This window comes from Triturus cristatus, chromosome 6 (assembly GCF_964204655.1).
Source record: "Triturus cristatus chromosome 6, aTriCri1.1, whole genome shotgun sequence".
Classification (NCBI taxonomy): domain Eukaryota; kingdom Metazoa; phylum Chordata; class Amphibia; order Caudata; family Salamandridae; genus Triturus; species Triturus cristatus.
This window is the reverse complement of record NC_140589.1, coordinates 401,904,350-401,923,051: the sequence shown is the minus strand read 5'-3', so window position 1 is coordinate 401,923,051 and position 18,702 is coordinate 401,904,350. Positions and strand designations below refer to the sequence as shown.

Genomic DNA, 18,702 nt, shown 5'->3' with positions numbered 1-18,702 from the left:
TTACAGGTTGGAATTGTGCATTGTCATGTTACGTATCCCTGGGGTTACAGATGTGATTTGCCTGGTTGTGCACATTTGCCGATCCAGTTGTGTCCTGTGTTTAGTTGTGGAGGGGTTGCTTTTTGTACCAGGATGTTGCCAATGTCGAGGTGCAATTCTGCTAATGTGCGTATGCTGCACGGTGTGTCACTCCTGCGGCTCTGATTTGTCTGCCACTGGTCTCTTTCATGCTGTGTGCCTGTCGGTTCTGTCCTTTCACGGTGCTTGGATGTTGTGGTGTGCATGTTGTCCGCTACAGTTGGCCAGAGTGCATCCGTGGTACTCCCCTGTTGCTGTATTTTGTTCAGTGGCATTTTCCGTTTTACTGTTCTTGTGCTTGTTACTGCATTGCACATGGGTTTGCTGCCCTCGCGCTGCTTATCCCTGCTTTCCTCTTCGCAGAGGAGCTCATCGCAGGTTTTCTGGTGTTGTGGTTTGTGTTTTTTTCTCCGTCGGGGTGGTTGTATTGCAGACATTGTCCGCGTTTTCGGCAGACTATCGCATGGTACCGCCGTGTTGTGAATTCCATTTTGCCATGGGGTTATTTTCCCGTGATGGGCTGCGATATTGAAAGTTGTGTTACGCTACTCTTGAGGTAGTTATCACAAGTTCTTGTGAATATACCCCTTGGTGTTTAAATATCCCACTTGGCAGGAGATTTAAAATGCTCCCACCAAACAGAGTAAACACAGGTTTCACTGCCCACACTACTGCTTGCAGGGAAACCACTATGTCTCAGGCGTGGGCATCCTGGGACATACCTGCTGAGCCGGCCATGGAGGTGTGCTCCCCGGGCCATTTATGGCTCAAGGAAGAGAGCCGCTCGGCCACCACCCCTTTTTTTGCATTTTTGGCCCTGGGGTGGCTCTCTGGGGTCTTTCCAGGATCAGGAAGGGGGGTCAGGTGGCCCCCCTCCATTTTCTGCATTTCCAGTCCCAGGGCCCTCCCATAAAGTCGGTCCCTGGAGTGGGCTCCCGGAGCCTCCAACGGCTCGGGAGGGGAGACCACAGGCTCTACGCTCCCCATATAAATAGTTTTTGGCCCCAGGGTTAGGCTTCTCAGAGCTTATAATGAATAAATGCCTCTCCATGGGGCCCGAGGGTCAGGACATCCCTACCTTGCCCCATATACTTTTTCATTTTACAACTCCAGGACAGGAGACCAAGTCCTCAATTCCTGTAATGGCTGTTGGCACATTTTCTCATGTTGCTGGCAGCCAATCAGAGCACCTGTGGGAGTCTGACTTCTGTAGGAGTGAGATGGCCCAAGGGAAATAAAGCTCCCTGGACCAATCAGAATGCTTTATTTTTAACTGCCAAACTATCCAATTATTTTTTCCCTTGATTTCTCAAAAACTACTGAGCTGATTTACACCAAATTGCAAAAAACAAACTTAGTGGACCAAGATCAAGCTTCCTGCCAAATGTGGTGTAATTCTGTTCAACAGTTTTTGCTATAGCTTGTCTATGTATAGACTGTCTGTGTATAGGCCACCAGGTCCAGTGGGCGCGTTCACCTATGTCACATCCTTCATCTCAATGAAATACAGGCATTGTCTCCTGCTAGGAGACTTTAATATCCATATGGATGTGCCCTCTTACCCTGAAGCCATTCGGCTGCTGGAATCTCTAGTGATCCTAGGCCTGTCCCCGTATAATCACCATCCTACCCATGTAAAGGGTCATACATTAGACCAAGTATTCTCCAACGTGAGTACGGAAATAGAGGCTCCCCTACCATTCATATGGTCGGATCACTACCTCCTGAGCTTTAAAGTTCCGAAGTTGGCAGCGCAAGCTCAACACAGGGAGATGCTCCACCCTGTTATTTTTAGACCTTTCAATCAGGTTACACTTGACAGCCTAGAGAGTGCCCTGGGGAAGCACCAGATTCCAGTTAGCGGAGATCCAGAAACTGACGCTCCTGGTCTGGAGCAATGGCTGGAAGATCAGGTGAGGGTATTGGCTCCTCATAAAATGCGGAATGGCACAAGCAATCGTGCCTCCGCACCATGGTTCACAGCGTCACTCAGGGAAAGCAGAAGTGCCTGCAAGCGCCAAGAAAGAGTCTGGCGTACCAAGTATAATCACAAGGACCAAGTTATTTACAAACTAGCCTTGAAAGCCTACTATAACGATGTCCGGGTGCGAAAGAAAAAAAATGTTACCTTAAAAATAAAAGGGGCAGAGAATAAAAGTAAAGAAATTTTCAAAATTGTTAAAGATTTTACATCGCCTAGTGCTGTAAGTAAGACCTTTACTCCTACCCTTAGTTGGGTCCATCAGTTGGCATGTTTTTTCCACGACAAGATCCATCTGATCCAACAATCTTTTGCCCCAACGGGTCCTTCTGAAGTGGATTCGCCACTCGGTGTCCTGCCACCGAGGTCGTGCGGTGCACTCTCCCTTTTCTCTTCCATCTCCCTAGAAAAATCTCTCGACATTATGACCTCCTTGAAGTCGGGTTCTCTGTCCGACCCCTGCCCAGCTATGATTCTGAAGAAGATTGCGGAACCCCTAAACCCGGCAATCAACTCAATTCTTACCTCTTCCCTTGGACATGGAAAAGTACCCAGTTGTTGGAAAAGGGCCAAAATGATTTTGATGTTTGAAAAGCCTTCAGCTGATCCTTCAATCGCATCCAACTACAGGCCTATCTCCCTGCTGACTTTTTATTCGAAGGTCTTTGTGAAGTATGTTAACTCCGTACTAACAGACTTCATTGAAGGTAACCATGTGCTGCATGAGAGCCACTCGGGCTTCAGAGCCTCTCTTAGTACAGAAACAGCCTTACTGGAGGTTTCTGAAACTATTAAAGCTCAACTGGATAAAGGGGAAGCGCTGTCTTAATACTGCTGGATTTGTCTGCGGCCTTTGACACCGTGCCCCACGACCGGTTTCTTCGTAGACTGGCAGAGTGTGGGGTCGGGGGTACGGTGTACAAATGGTTTGCCTCTTTCCTTTCGAAGAGGCAACAGGAAATCTGGTCTCTGCCATTTTCAGCGACTGTCACCTCAATGCAAGTAGGAGTCCCACAGGGCTCCATCTTGAGCCCTACCCTTTTTTAATATATATATGGCCTCTCTCGCTCTTTTAGCTGAGCAGCATGGAGCAACGTTTATTTCCTATGCCGACGATACGCAACTCCTCTTCACTTGTTATACAGGAGCGGACAGAAGATAAAAGAATGTCTCACTGAGGTCTTCGTGTGGCTACGACGGAACCAACTGAAATATAACACGGAAATATCGGAATTAATTTTTTTCAGTAGCTCCCCTAATGAGGACTGGAATGAATGGTGGCCCAGTGATATGTCTCCTCCTTTGGCCCCAGTCAGCATGGTCAAAAATCTAGGAGTCAAGCTGGACTCCAGCCTTACGATGAAGGCTCAAATCCAAGCAGTCGCCGGCACCTGCTTCGGCTTGATAACAATGGTAAAGAAATCCCGTAAGATCGTGGTGCATGCCTTGATTACATCTAGGATGGACTATGTGAACATCCTGTATCTGGGGCTGCCTGAGTATCTGCTCAATCGGCTGCAGGTTGTGCAGAACGCTGCGGCCAGAGCTATTCTTAGGGTAAGCACCAGAACTCATATATCACCTCTCCTGGAAACCCTTCATTGGCTCCCAGTGAGGGAAAGGGTTCAGTTTAAGGCCTTAGTTCTTGCCTACCGGGCTTTCCACAATACGGGTACTGTGTACCTGAGGAACAGGATCCAATGTTACCAGCCACGACGGGTCCTTAGATCCTCTAATCAATCTCTTATGGTGATCCCTAAGTTCACAAAATTCCGGATTGGAGGAAGGTCTTTTCAGGGGCTTGCTGCGCGTCTATGGAATGAATTACCCCTATATCTGAGGCAAGCACAGGACCTGCTGTCTTTTAGGAAACAGCTGAAAACGTGGCTGTTCCAACAGTAACTACGGGTGGGGTTAGTGTGTTCTGGGGTTTCTGCCATGAGATTAGCGCCGGGACATTCCGTGTGAGTATCCGCGCGCTTTATAAATATTTAATTTCAAAGAAGTCTATAAAAAATGCATTGGGATTTTATGTTTAGGATCCCCCCTTTGCTCTCAGCCCCTGCTTGATGTATCACCCCCAAACATTTCGGGAAAGAGCTGAGGTGGATGAATTTTTTGTTTGGAAAGTTTCGTGAAGAATCATGAAATGGTGCAAAAGTTATTAGTGAAGCCAAAGATATAAGTGGATTGAAAAGCAGACCCAACTACAACTAACTAGTGGCGACCACCATTAAGTTATATATATATATATATATATATATATATATATATATATATATATATTCACTGAAAAAACCATAGGTTTCAGGCACGTTATAGTTCGGAATTAGCATTTAAAAAACCTTAAAAATTCACTAAAAAAACCATAGGTTTCAGGGGCGTTATAGTTAGCTGGACTTTTCACTCGTGCAAAACCATTGAAATTCGCCCGTTATAGTTAGTTCAGCTAACAATAACTCGCGCGCCCGCAATGCACTGCTGATGACGTCACATATTACATCACTCATGACATGGTCAGTGACATCACGCATGACATCACTGATGACATCTCAAATGACATCACTGATGACATCATCCAGTGAATGTGTGTTTGTCTGAAAATTACATATGTTTTATATATGTATATCTCAAGGTCGATGGAAGAATAAATGGGTATATAAGTGTCTAAATGGATGATTTGTTTTTGAAAAATTGATTGTATAACTGACTGATTAATTGTATCTTAGTGAATACATGGCTTAGAGAGTAATGTTTAAATGTGTAAATATCTGTATCAGTCTCTCACTTTGTGTATAAGTGGCTGCATGGGTTGGTGAGTAGCTACATGAGTGTCTATATAGGTTATTAGTTGGTTTTTTGAGTATCAGTATGAGTGTCTGAGTGTCTGTATGGTTCGGTGGGGGGTATTACGTAGTGCATAGGTGCATGAACGAGTGACTCACTGTTTGTATGTGTTGAAGACAGCATGTGTGCAGGACTGTATGGGTGGATGAGTGTGTGCATGGGTGTGTTAGTGAGTGATAGACTGTCTCAATAGTGTCTTTATGAGTAACTACATATGTTTTAAACTAGTATATGTGACTATTGGTGTATATAAGTGAGTATATGTGAGAGTGAGAGATTGAAAGAGTTCCTGTATGAATAAGTATGTGTTTCTATAAGTGATTGTTTAAAAGACTAAGTATGTGTAAGTTTCTGTAGAAGTAAGTATGGTGGTGTGTCTATAACTGTATATGCAAGTAAATGGATGTTTGATTCTTTATTAGCATGAGTGACTATGTGTGTGAGTAACTCTATGGATGAGTGGCGTTGTGTAACAGGATGTATAGGTGTGTGAGTTCATATGATGAGTGAGTACATGTATGAGTGACTGTATAGGACTGTTGGTGAATGAGTGGATGTGTATGTGGATCTTAGAATTACTGAATAGGTTGTTGTAACTGGTATTGGTATGTCCATTGTTTTGAACATTGTAGTTTCTATTTTTGAATGTGTGTATCAAAGGTTATATTAGGGGAAGAGGAGGTCTGCCACTCTATCACAAGGATGACGTCATCAGTGATGTCATTAGTGATGTCATTTGAGATGTCATCAGTGATGTCATGAGTGATGTCACTGACCATGTCATGAGTGATGTAATATGTGACGTCATCAGCAGTGCATTGCGGGCGCGTGAGTTATAGTTAGCTGAACTAACTATAACGGGGGAATTTCAATGGTTTTGTACGAGTGAAAAGTCCAGCTAACTATAACGCCCCTGAAACCTATGGTTTTTTCAGTGAATTTCTAAGGTTTTTTAAATGCTAATTCCGAACTATAACGTGCCTGAAACCTATGGTTTTTTCAGTGGATTTCAAAGGTTTTTTAAATGCTAATTTCTAACTATGCCTACAGAGATAGGACATGTGAAGAAAGAAGAAGAAACGCACAGAAAGAAAAAAAAGAAATGCAGAAAGAAGCAACAGAAGTCCTCAAAGACGAAGAAAAGTGCAGGAAGAAGGATAACGTGCAGACAGAACAAACAGAAGAGCAGAAAGAAGCCTTGTTGCAAAATCATCCTGTACCCTCAACTTTTTCAGACGGATACTGGTGGTAACTGAGTCTGACTAACCAGTCCTAGAGCCAGTGCTATGTTAAAAGACACTCAGAATACAGTGAAAACACCTACATACACTAGGGAACACTATGCGTTGGGGTCCCCCCATGATCAGCATGACCTCCTCTGTAAGCCCCTAGCATATAATAGGGCAGGGGATTAAAACTACCTCTTAAAACGCGCCACAGGGCGTGTTTGCACACGTCACCTCAGGGCCCGTCCCCTCACTTCCCCACTGTGTAAAAACGCCCTGTGGCCGTTTTAAGTTGGGAGATTAAGTCCCCTTGAATCCTGAGGGTCCCTAGGGTCCAACTAGACCACTAGGTACCTCCAGTAAGCGCCACAGAGCTGCGTTGCAGAGAGATGTAAAAAGGGGCACGGCCTAGACCACCTCTCTGCAACGCAGCGGAGTGGTGCTTACTGGAAGCACCTGGTGGGCTAGTTGGCCCCCAGGGTCCCTCAGGATGGAAGGGGAATTATTTCCCCAATTTAAAACGCGCCACAGGGCTTGTTTGCACACGTTAACAGGCCCCGTCCCCTCCCTTCACCACTGTGTAAACACGCCCTGTGGCCGTTTTTAGTTGGGAGATTAAGTTCATTTGAATCCTGAGGGTCCCTAGGGTCCAACTAGCCCACTAGGTACCTCCAGTATGCGCCACAGAGCTGCGTTGCAGAGAGGTGTAAAAAGTGGCATGGCCTGGACCACATCTCTGCAACACAGCTCAGTGGCGCTTACTGGAAGCACCTGGTGGGCTAGTTAGCCCCCAGGGGCCCTCAGGATTGAAGTGGAATTATTTCCCCAACTTAAAACGCGCCACAGGGCTTGTTTGCACACGTTAACTCAGGCCCCGTCCCCTCCCTTCACCACTGTGTAAACACGCCCTGTGGCCATTTTTAGTTGGGAGATTAAGTTAATTTGATTCCTGAGGGTCCCTAGGGCCCAACTAGCCCACTAGGTACCTCCAGCATGCGCCACAGAGCTGCATTGCAGAGAGGTGTAAAAAGTGGCACGGCCTGGACCACCTCTCTGCAACGCAGCTCAGTGGCGCTTACTGGAAGCACCTGGTGGGCTAGTTAGCCCCCAGGGGCCCTCAGGATTGAAGGGGAATTATTTCCCCAACTTAAAACGCGCCATAGGGCGTGTTTGCACACGTCACCTCAGGCCCCGTCCCCTCCCTTCCCCACTGTGTAAACATGCCCTGTGGCCGTTTTTTAAGTTGGGAGATTAAGTCCCCTTGAATCCTGAGGATCCCTAGGGGCAAATAAACCCACTAGGTACGTCCAGTAAGCGCCATTGCAGAGAGGTGTAAAAAGGGGCACGGCCTGCACCACCTCTCTGCAACGCAGAGCAGTGGCACTTACTGGAAGCACCTGGTGGGCTAGTTGGCCCCCAGGGTCCCTCAGGATTGAAAGGGAATTATTTCCCCAACTTAAAACGTGCCACAGGGCGTGTTTGCACATGTCACCTCAGGCCCCGTCCCCTCCCTTCACCACTGTGTAAACGAGCCCTGTGGCTGTTCTAAGTTGAGAGGTTAAGTCCCCTTGAATCCTAAGGGTCCCTAGGGTCACACTAGCCCACTAGGTACCTCCAGTAAGTGCCACAGAGCTGCGTTGCATAGAGGTGTAAAAAGGGGCGTGGACTCAGAACACCCGTCTGCAACGCAGCTCCCTGGCGCACACTGGAGATACCTGTTGGGCTAGTTGGCCCTCAGGGACCATCAGTATTGAAGGGGAATTAATTCCCCAACTTACAACTGGCCAGGGGGCGCGTTTGCAGAGTGCTGCAAGGAGGGGGCGTGGCCTCCAGCGCGATGCCGGTCTTTTATTTATTTTATTTTTTTAAGAAGGAGGGCTGTGTGGCCCCCCTTCTTTTTCTAATACTGGCCCTGGGGACTCGATCCCCCAGGGCCTGCACCCTAATATTTTTTGTTGAAAAAAATAAATTTGGCCCTCCCAAGGCCTTAATCGGCCCCTGGGACCCCAACACCCGGGTCATGGCCTTTTTTAATTTAAATTCTTTAGGAGGGGGCTGCGTTGCCCCCCTCCTCAAGCCACTTATGGCTCCGGGGACCCCATCCCCCGGGGCCGGCCTTTGTTTTTTATTATTTAAAAAATATATATATTTATAGAAACACCTAGGACATGCTGGACAAACCGTATGTACCTATCACCATGACGATTTGCGTGATATTCATTAAAAGGCGACTATGCATAGAATGAATCCACATGGAATGTATTTACACCGCTAGTGAAGCTCTGACGGGTCTGACGCCCTACCGTGCCTAATCCCGGTGCCCCCGCCGGTGGGTACTCTCCAAGTAGACACCCTTGTCGTTTAATTATACAAACATGGGTAGCTATTGACGGGCACTTTTAATATACACGCACACCAAGCCATTCAAAGGGGATTCGACAAAAATTAGACCAAACTATGCAAGAAACCCCCCTCACGGTTAAAAAAAACACATCCACCGCCGGATGTGTAATACTTTTTATTTTACTCTCTGGAAAGGAGACGAACCTCACTTGAGAGTCACAGCGTGCTCCTGGCTGAGCCCAATACTGTGTTACACCCACCAGTGCCCGCCGATTGCCTCACACCTCTGTGTTGTATTCCACCAGCTAGTGCGTATGCTATGACCATGTGCACTGTAACACCACCCCATGAATATGTCATGCCACACTTGCCTTCGAACGGGTTATATTGCCCCATCTAACGTGCCTTCCTCGATGTGTATGTTATAACGCACAGCGCTATGCCATACATATTACAATCTGGGATCCATATCTTTGTCACAGTGCATATGCAACGTTACACTCCCCAGCACATATTTTATATTACAACTTTATAGACTAGTTATGTTACACAACACTGCCCTGTGCATATTACACTCCAAGGCGCATATCGCATAGCACGCGCTAGTGCCTGTGCTATCTCGCGCTCTCCAATGAATCTGTCATTGCGCACAATGTATTGCATATTATATTTCACGCCCCGGTTCATCTTATATCACACTTTTTGGTGCATAGTTTATACCATATACTACATCTAGTTTTCATTTTCAATCGAGCTCTCAGGACTATGTTCTATATAACACTCCGTCCACCTACCCTTTTCACGGGCATTACATTTTGCGATGGGGGTGGAGGGTCAGGGGGTGTTTCTGCCAAGTGAACCCAGAGTCACAGTCACAAAGGTCCTCTTCTTCCTGAATAAAAGTGAGATTATGCTGCATACTTGTTCATATTTTAAGTAGTTCGCACAGACACACATTTTAAAAACAATAAAGTTCCTAATACCCACCTTCTCTGAACAGTTAGCTTGCTGCCCCATCCACCTCCTCCCTATCCTCTGTTGTCTGAATCCATGGACTAGCCTCCTCCCTCCTGCCATGCATGGTCGGATGTGCTGCCACTGCCCTCCATGTAGCATGATGTACCAGTCCACTCCTCCTGCCCTCCATTGCCAAATTCTATGGCCCATCATTGACCTCCTGCTTAGCCTCTGTGCTTAGCTTGCTGCCCCTATTCTACTTCCCCCTGCCCTCCGATGTCTTTGTGCATGCCCCTGCTCCATCCTTTTTGCCCACTATGTTCCATGGACCTGCCACACCTATCTACTCTGAGTGTTCTGTTGAGCTGCCACTCCCCTCCCACCTGCCTAGCATTGTCAGATGACTGTAACCTGTCCCTGCCACCTCCACCCTGCCTGTCCACATGCCATGCCCCTATCCCCTTCCTCCTGTCCACCATGGTCCATTTTACTGCCACACCCTTCTGCCCCCCCTGATCTGTTGTGCTGCAACTGCTCCTCCTGCCTGCCCCGCGCGGTCTGTTGTGAGGCCCCTTCCCCTGAACTCTCTTGTCTGTGCCCAGGTCCTGACCCTCCCTTCTATCCTCCATGGTCCTTTGTGCATGCCCCTGCACCCTCCTTCTTGCCCATCATAGCCATTGTGCTGCCACTAACCCTCCCGCTTGCCATGCATGGTCTTCTGTGCTGCCATGGCCCCTCCCACCTTCCCTGTGTGGTCAGCTAGCTGCCCCTGACCCCCTCCCACCTTCCCTCCATGGTCTGTGTGTATGCCACCATAGTCTCATTGTTGCTCTCCATGGTGTGTCTTGTTTCTAGTACCCATCCTGCCTGACCTCCATGGTCATCTTGCTGCTCCTGCCCTGCCACCTTGCCCCCAGCCCTCTGTTTCCATGTGCAGACCCCCTATTCCCTCCCTCCTGGCTTGTCTGTTCCATTGTAATGCCCCTGATACGTCCCTCCTGCCCTTTATGGTCTGTTATGCTGCAGCTTTCTCTCCTGTCGGTCCATTATGGTCAGCTAACTACCATTGCCTCTTTCCCATCTGTTCTCTGTTGTCCATGTGCATGGTCCTGTTCCCTCCCTATTGCTTTCTATGGATTGCTGTGCTGCACTCCCGTCCGCATGCGCTGTGTGGTGTATTGTGCTGCTGCAAACCCTGATGCCTGCCCTGTAGGGTCAGTTTGGTGCATCTCTCCATGTCCCTCCTGTCCTCTGTTATCCGAGTCCATGTCCCTACCCCAATTCCTCCTGCCTACCATGATTCAATGTACCATACTTGCGAACATTTTGAACTTGGTAACTGGGGTATTAATTTTCCCCTTTGAGTTACATTGAAAAAGAGGAGATTGTAGACAGGAGACAGATCAAATAAAGCCCATTTGAGCTTAAAAACATTGGACGTTTCCTGGCTGAAACGGGTCTGTTGGCATGTATGGTTGTACTACCACTGCCTCTTCCTTCTGCCCACAATGGTCTATTATATTGCCACAGCCTCTCTTGCCAGTCCTGTATTGTTGGTTTGTTGCCCCTGCCCCCCTTTCCACTGCCCTCCATAGTCTGTTGTGCTGCCACTGCCCTTCCTGCCTGCCCAGTGTGGTCAAATTGTTGCCTCTGCACTCTCCTACCTGCCTTCAATTTTCAGAGTCCGTGCCCCTGGCCTCTGCCTCTCAACAGTATCCCAATGAACAACTAGATTGCTAACATTCTATATTTATTACCAAAGTGTGGAACGCCTGACGTCATCTTGATGTAATCAAAACTGTAATACCTAGAGTATTTCCTTTAGAAATTACATATATGAGAGGGTCTTATTTGCATCAAAATTATGGTTAGTGCTCTAAAAAACTAAAATGAGGACATATTTTCTGAGTTTTCAAATAGCGACAAAGAATTTTTAAATTATTTGTAATCTTTATATTTTTTTATCCAGTTGACCACTTGATTAAATGTTGCACCTTGGCGAGAGGATGTGGTGTTACTTCCAGAGCTGCAGACTTTGCAACTGGGGAACCAGGTTGGAGTTTCTGCTTCAGCTCAACATTCTGTGATTGTGGTCAAATCAGTTAATCTCCCCATGTCTACAACCAAAATGAATTTGATCTTGTGTGATGTAACCAATGCTCATGTAAAGCATTCCAATACCTGACAAGTCTGCACTATATAAAACTGCAAATACACAAAAAATAAGTGTTTTGCACACTTCTGTCATTGGGCTACATGTGGGCTACATCTGGGTGATATTTGTGCTGCATTTAGGCTCTTTTGTGTCTGGTGGCCATCTTGGGAGATTTATTTGTTATGAAGTTTCCTAATTTCCTCATTTACTGCAGTCTCCTCAGTAGGAAATGCTTTAAGTTTTTTACTTTGATTCCATCAAGAAGGTATTCAGATATGTCACAGATTTGCCATAAATTCTGAATGTTAGCACTCTAGTTGCTCATTAGATCACTGTAGTAAAGCTACTGCTCACCACGGAAGTCTGCTGCTGGTATTTAAAGTGCATGTTTCAGTCTGCATATCAGAATTTTTTAATGAAATAGAAGAGGATTTGAGAAGTCACTCAAAATGTGCCCTAATTTTTCTTTCTTCAGCACTAATCATAATTTCTATGGCAAAATGAACCCCCTCATTGTGTTCCTTTTTAAATTAAATGTTTTAAGTGTTACCAGTTTATTCCAATCAAGATGGCTTCAGGTGTGCCATACTTTTGTCATAAGTAAGACAGTAAGCGCTCTAGTTGTTCTTAAGAACACTCTGGGACATTCTGTCATTAGGCTATACTTGGGCTACATCTGGGTGATATTTGGGCTACATTTGGGCTCTTTTGTCTCTGGTGGCCATCTTGGGAGATTTATTTGTTATGAAGTTTCCTAATTTCCTCATTTACTGCAGTCTCCTCAGTGGGAATACTTTCAGTTTTTTATTTTGGTTCCATCAAGATGGCATTCAGATGTGTCACACATTTGCCATAAATTCTGAATGTTAGCACTCTAGTTGCTCATTAGATCACTGTAGTAAAACTACTCCTCACCAGGGAAGTCTGCTGCTGGTATTCAAAGTGCATGTTTCAGTCTGCATGTCAGAATTTGTTTATGAAATAGAAGAGGATTTGAGAAGTCAAAATGTGCCCTAATTTTTCTTTCTGCAGAACTAATCATAATTTCTATGGCAAAATGAACCCCCTCATTTTGTTCCTTTGTAAATTAAATGTTTTAAGTGTTACCACTTTATTCCAATCAAGATGGCTTCAGGTGTGCCATACTTTTGTCATAAGTAAGACTGTTAGCGCTCTAGTTGTTTGTTAGAACATTCTGGGACATTCTGTCATTGGGCTATACTTGGGCTACATCTGGGTGATATTTGGGCTACATTTGGGCTCTTTTGTCTCTGGTGGCCATCTTGGGAGATTTATTTCTTATGAAGTTTCCTAATTTCGTCATTTACTGCAGTCTCCTCAGTAGGAAATACTTTCAGTTTTTTACTTGGTTCCATCAAGAAGGCATTCAGATGTGTCACACATTTGCCATAAATTCTGAATGTTAGCACTCTAGTTGCTCATTAGATGACTGTAGTAAAGCTACTGCTCACCAGGTAAGTCTGCTGCTGGTATTCAAAGTGCATGTTTCAGTCTGCATGTCAGAATTTTTGTATGACATAGAAGAGGATTTGAGAAGTCAAAATATGCCTTAATTTTTCTTTCTGCAGCACTAATCATAATTTCTATGGCAAAATGAATCCCCTCATTGTGGTCCTTTGTAAATTAAACGTTTTAAGTGTTACCACTTTATTGCATTCAAGATGGCTTCAGGTGTGCCATACTTTTGTCATAAGTAAGACTGTTAGCGTTCTAGTTGTTCGTTGGAACACTCTGGGACATTCTGTCATTGGGCTATACTTGGGCTACATCTGGGTGATATTTGGGCTACATTTGGGCTCTTTTGTCTCTGGTGGCCATTTTGGTAGACTTATTTGTTATGATGTTTCCTAATTTCCTCATTTACTACAGTCTCCTCAGTAGGAAATACTTTCAGTTTTTTACTTTGATTCCATCAAGAAGGCATTCGTATGTGTCACAAATTTGCCATAAATTCAGAATGTTAGCACTCTAGTTGCTTATTAGATCACTGTAGTAAAGCTACTGCTCACCAGGGAAGTCTGCTGCTGGTATTGAAAGTGCATGTTTCAGTCTGCATGTCAGAATTTTTTAATGAAATAGAAGAGGATTTGAGAAGTCACTCAAAATGTGCCCTAATTTTTCTTTCTGCAGCACTAATCATACTTTCTATGGCAAAATGAACCCCCTCATTTTGTTCCTTTTTAAATTAAATGTTTTAAGAATTACCACTTTATTCCAACCAAGATGGCTTCAGGTGTGCCATACGTTTGTCATAAGTAGGACTGTTAGCGCTCTAGTTGTTCCTTAGAACACTCTGGGAAGCTGCAGTAGAACACAAAGGAATCAACTGACAGTCTCTGCCCTTGTTGGATGTACATGTTTTACTGAGAATGTCAGACTTCATTCTCACATGACTGAGAAAGATAATGTGAGTTTACAGAAAATATGCTCTCAGTTAGCTTATAGATCACCTTCCAAACCTCTGTGGGAAAAGCATGAGAAAATAGTTTTCTCTCAAACACGATTCATGATATCACAGCAGAAGGCTTTTTCACATGGTAAAATCACCTTAGAACACACCACAATTCCTAAAATGAGTATGGTACCATCAACAAATTATTTATAAACCAACTAAAGTCTTAAAACGTTCTATTAACTGCAATGCTTTTTAATGAGGTGCTATCATGTATATTGGTCCCAAGATGGCTGCCAACACTTCTTGGATGAAGTGCTGACAGCCAATCAGATCTCACGATGAGATGTGTGGTTAGGCTCCGCCCAGATATATATATGATTTTACTTTTGATTTTCTCAGGAACTACTGAACGGATTTACACCATTTAAGCAAAAGGCACATGCCTGACCTGAGGACTGCCTCTTTGCCAAAATTCAAGTAATTCTGTTCAGCCGTTCGGGCTGTACCTTCGACTAAAGGTCCTATGGGAAAATGCATGGGGAAAACGTGTTTTGGGACCCCCCTTTTTTCTCAGCCCCCGCTTGACGAATCACCCCGAGACTTTCAGGGTAGGAGCTGAGCGGAGCACCCCATTAGTTTTGAAAATTTCACGAAGATAAGTCAACCGGCGCCAAAGTTATTCAAAATAGAATTTGCAGATTTCCTATGGGAACTCGGTCCTAACTATAACTATCTACTGGCGACCGCCAGTAGATAATATATATATATGAGAAATTCCAGCGAAACGTGCGTTGACCTGGTTGTTTTGAAATCCCAACCCACAACACAATTACAGATATTCTTTGAAGTGTTCGCTCCATTATTATCATCGGTATATGTAATTGTTGTTGGGTAGGTCATTTATCAGATGAGAGTGTAATAGTGTGTTGTTGTATATGAGGTTAGAATGGTTATGTGCGGTTGGCTATAGGGGGCATACTGTATGTTATAATTGGTATATGTTTCATCACATGTGTATCGTTTTCAAATTTGTTTTATTATGATAGAACAAACATCTGATGTATTACAATGTGGAAGAACTGTATATCTATATTAATGAATAATTTGTGGTGTCCCAAATATTTTTTTAACTTTGTATAGAGGTAAAATATTTCAGATATTAGGTCCAATGATGTTTAGTGCAAATAGTGCCTTTTGCCTAAGACATAAAAACCTATCCTGTGACTCCAAATACTCTGCTCAACAGACCTATAATATTAGCCTCTCCAAACCTCCTTTTGGTAAAAAATATTTGAATTTCTACTAAAAGAAGTTGTGGGTTTTCCATTTTGGTTGCAAAAGCTAAAGTCTCCGCACAGGTTTCATTTGTCACTAATCCAACCACTTCAAATTCCCAACTGCCGTACATAATTAAAACGCTGTTTTCAAAAAACATCCCAGCCTGCAACTTCCTCTCTCGTTCAGTACATTCCTGTGCACTAACATGAACGCTTAGAGGTGGGTCATTCCATAAAGGGACACATTAACCAATGCATTAATTCATCCCTCCATACAATACAGGAGACCTGAAAAGAAAATGAAGTACTCAATAGAACATTGGGAACCTTAAAGGAGCGCATTGTTATGCAACTGAGATGATTTTATTGAGCTTACAGGATGAAGAAAAAAATCACGCTTTTTCCATAGAGATTTACACAAAATGAGTTTGTTTTAAATTTTAGCTGTCAGCCTTTTCTTTGATCAGGGAAGTTGTGAGTGTATGACTAGGAATGGACACAAAATCTTTTTCACAAAAAATTACCAAATGTACTTGACCATTACAATTGAATGCTAGGGCCAATCAACAGACAGATAAGATACCAGCTCTGGTGTGCCTACAAGACATTATCTGCTCAAATCAATATTTGACAGTAGAAATTGCATAACACCGCACACCTGTAAAATAACAAAAGATTTTGTGAAGTTCATTTTATGTGAAATCGTCAAATTTGACAAGATTTCACCTGCACACAAAAACATCTGTCTTATTTACAAGGACCTCAACTTGTTGTCCTTTGGCTATCTCATTTGAAGTCTTTACTTGGGTTTGCATAGTCAGTTATTAAAATATAATTATCGCTGAATCCAAAACAATGTAAAAACTAGCAGCCTGGACTTTTTCCAGTGCAATATCTAGCACGTTATACTAGAGCTGTCCTGTGAAAAGAAGTTTTATCGTATCAGCACACATTTTCCATATTTTTATTTAATATAGTTGTGCTACATTAGCATAATCCTCAATGTGATCCTTAATGTAAGAACTGTGAGAAATATTGAAAACACAGTGTCATCACCATGTAATGTACAAATCAATTTACAAAGATGGCATTTAAATCGCTGGTATTGCTAAAAAACATGCAATTGTCATCTTTGTTGGTATCTGAAAAAATATGCCACTAAGTGCACTGTACAGAGGATGGCTCAAGTTATAGACTGGAAGAGGGTTGCAGAATGGTTAATAAAATGCAAGGTTAACAAATAACTCTAACCTGAAGGTAATGGCATGGCCGCAAGGAAGATTTGATCTCCTGATGAACCAAAGGCTTATCCAGATTTAGAGATGACTTGCGATAGGCTTCTTTTGCCTGGCTTACTGTCAGCGTAGACCAGGAGCTCCTTTTCATATATTTGCCCTCCGGAGTCATGGACAGCCCTTCACAAGCTGAACATTTTACATCATTGTTACTTTTGGAAGTTTTCAGAGAAAGATCTCCGAAATGCCCTTGAAGAGGTTCAGGATAGCAGTGGGAAATATGGTCCACATGATGCCTATTCATCACGCTAGGTGTTCGATAAGTGCTATCACTGTCCAAATTGTCATCAGAGCTCCACCAGCCAGTCATCCCAGTTTTATGTTTGTTATCTGGTTTGCGCTCTTTACTTTTACTCCTTTTACTGTGTTTATGATGGCCATGATGGTGATCATCTCCCCGACTATCTCCTTTTGTTCCATTGACATTGCTTTTGGATGACCCTTCCAAAGAGTGAGATTTGGTAAAAAGTTTTTGGACAGAATGAACGAGATGGCGTATTCTTCCCGGGCTTTCAGTGCGCTGTTCTGTTGCTGTAGATGTCCTCTGGTATTGCAAAGTATGAAAACCATCCTGATGAAGGGGAAGCTGTTTCTCAAACTGATCTAAAAGGTTTGCAGGAATTCGATTAATTTTACTGTTAGTGTGTGATACTGCACAGTCATCTCTAGTATCAAAATGCGTGTTATAGTGCATTCTGGGAAAAGTGCTACTGGACATGTGATCGCTCATCATCATGGGCATTATCATGCATTCCGAATGAATGGAGCTCCTTGGTGAGCACCGGTGATGGTCCATTTGGCAGCTCTCCGTAGGGCTGAGCAGATACGATTGCCTAGGTTCCTGCCCATGGTGCATGTGATCATGGGTGTGCTCACAATCCTCAGAAGGTCCTAAACCACAAGTATGACCGGGACATAGTTGTGTTTGATTGCGACTACCAGATAATCCTTTCATGTTCTTTAGGGCAGGAGAGTATCTTTCTTCATTGAAGTGCTGAGAAGGTGACCATGAGTGTTCTTGTTGATCTGTTAATTGGAAGAAAAAAAAACGTAAGTGACCGCCGACTGTTATCATGATAATATTTTATGGATTATATATTAACTGCAAAAAAAAATCTCAAATATCAGCTTTCTTACTCAAATGTATTTCCATGTGCATTATTGCCTACTGAAATAGCAAGTATGTCATATCCCAAGAGTGTTAGAGTGTTAGAGCACAGAGTTAAAAAATCAGCAGTTTGCACCCTTTTAAAAAATAAATGAATCATCCCTTTATGCTTCCTTCTGCTAATGGAGTACATTTCTGGCACTTTGTAATTCAATGGGAAATCCGAAAGTACATATGAGAGGTTGCAATAAAAATTCATGTGCATTCTAAATTAATCTCTATCAAAAGCATTTTCACATGCATAAATATAGCTGGGGCCGTATAACAATAAGTGCCCCGGGGGCTCAATGGGCATTTGCGCCTGCTTTACGCACCCGGGGCACTTTGGTATTACAGAAGGGGGAACAGACACTTATGCTTCCCCTTCAGTAATACTGATAGAGCTAGCGCACTTAAAGCACCAGTGCCATCTTCAGGGGGAGTTCCCTCATTTGCATAGGGGTGTGCCCTATGCAAATGAGTGAATTCCTTCGCCTCTGTGCCCCTGCCATATTACAGACATTGGTGCAGAGGCAAAGAAATTCTCAAGATGTGCACTTCCAGCAACCTTCTAGGTGGCGCACTGTGAGTGCGCCCCCTGAGAGCAGCCGCTCTGGAGGGTAGAAAAGGGTTCCTATGGACCCCCCCCCCCGACATCCCCTTGCAGTCACTGACTGCACCCGCCTGCAAGGGGATCTCTAATCCCCTTTCAAAGCACAGAGGTGTGTGGCCTGTATTTTGAAAACATGGAGCGGCTGCCAGCAGCTTCTCAGTGTTTTCACACGAATGCTCTGCCCAGGGGGCAGTTCAAGATCACAGTTGCCATGGGGGCAGCGCATATATTGTAATAGGGCGCATTGTCATTGTTTGCGCCGAGGGCACCTTTTAAAAGGTGCACCCGGCGCAAACAAAGGTAGCGCGTAATACGGCCCCTGGTGTACATTTCTACATGCAGAAAACATGTAGCCCGAGTAGCTTGT

The 18,702-nt window shown here is 44.2% G+C and overlaps 1 protein-coding gene across 1 annotated transcript in view; it reads right to left on the bottom strand.

Annotated features, from left to right (window-relative positions):
* Nucleotides 1-18,702, bottom strand: part of DLGAP2 (DLG associated protein 2) — a 1,278,043-nt gene that overhangs the window by 784,882 nt on the left and 474,459 nt on the right. Inside the window, exon 2 of the mRNA XM_085610808.1 lies at nucleotides 16,532-17,601. Coding sequence (XP_085466934.1) covers nucleotides 16,532-17,530 — 999 coding nt within the window. The 5' untranslated portion in view covers nucleotides 17,531-17,601. The remainder of the gene's footprint in view (nucleotides 1-16,531; nucleotides 17,602-18,702) is intronic.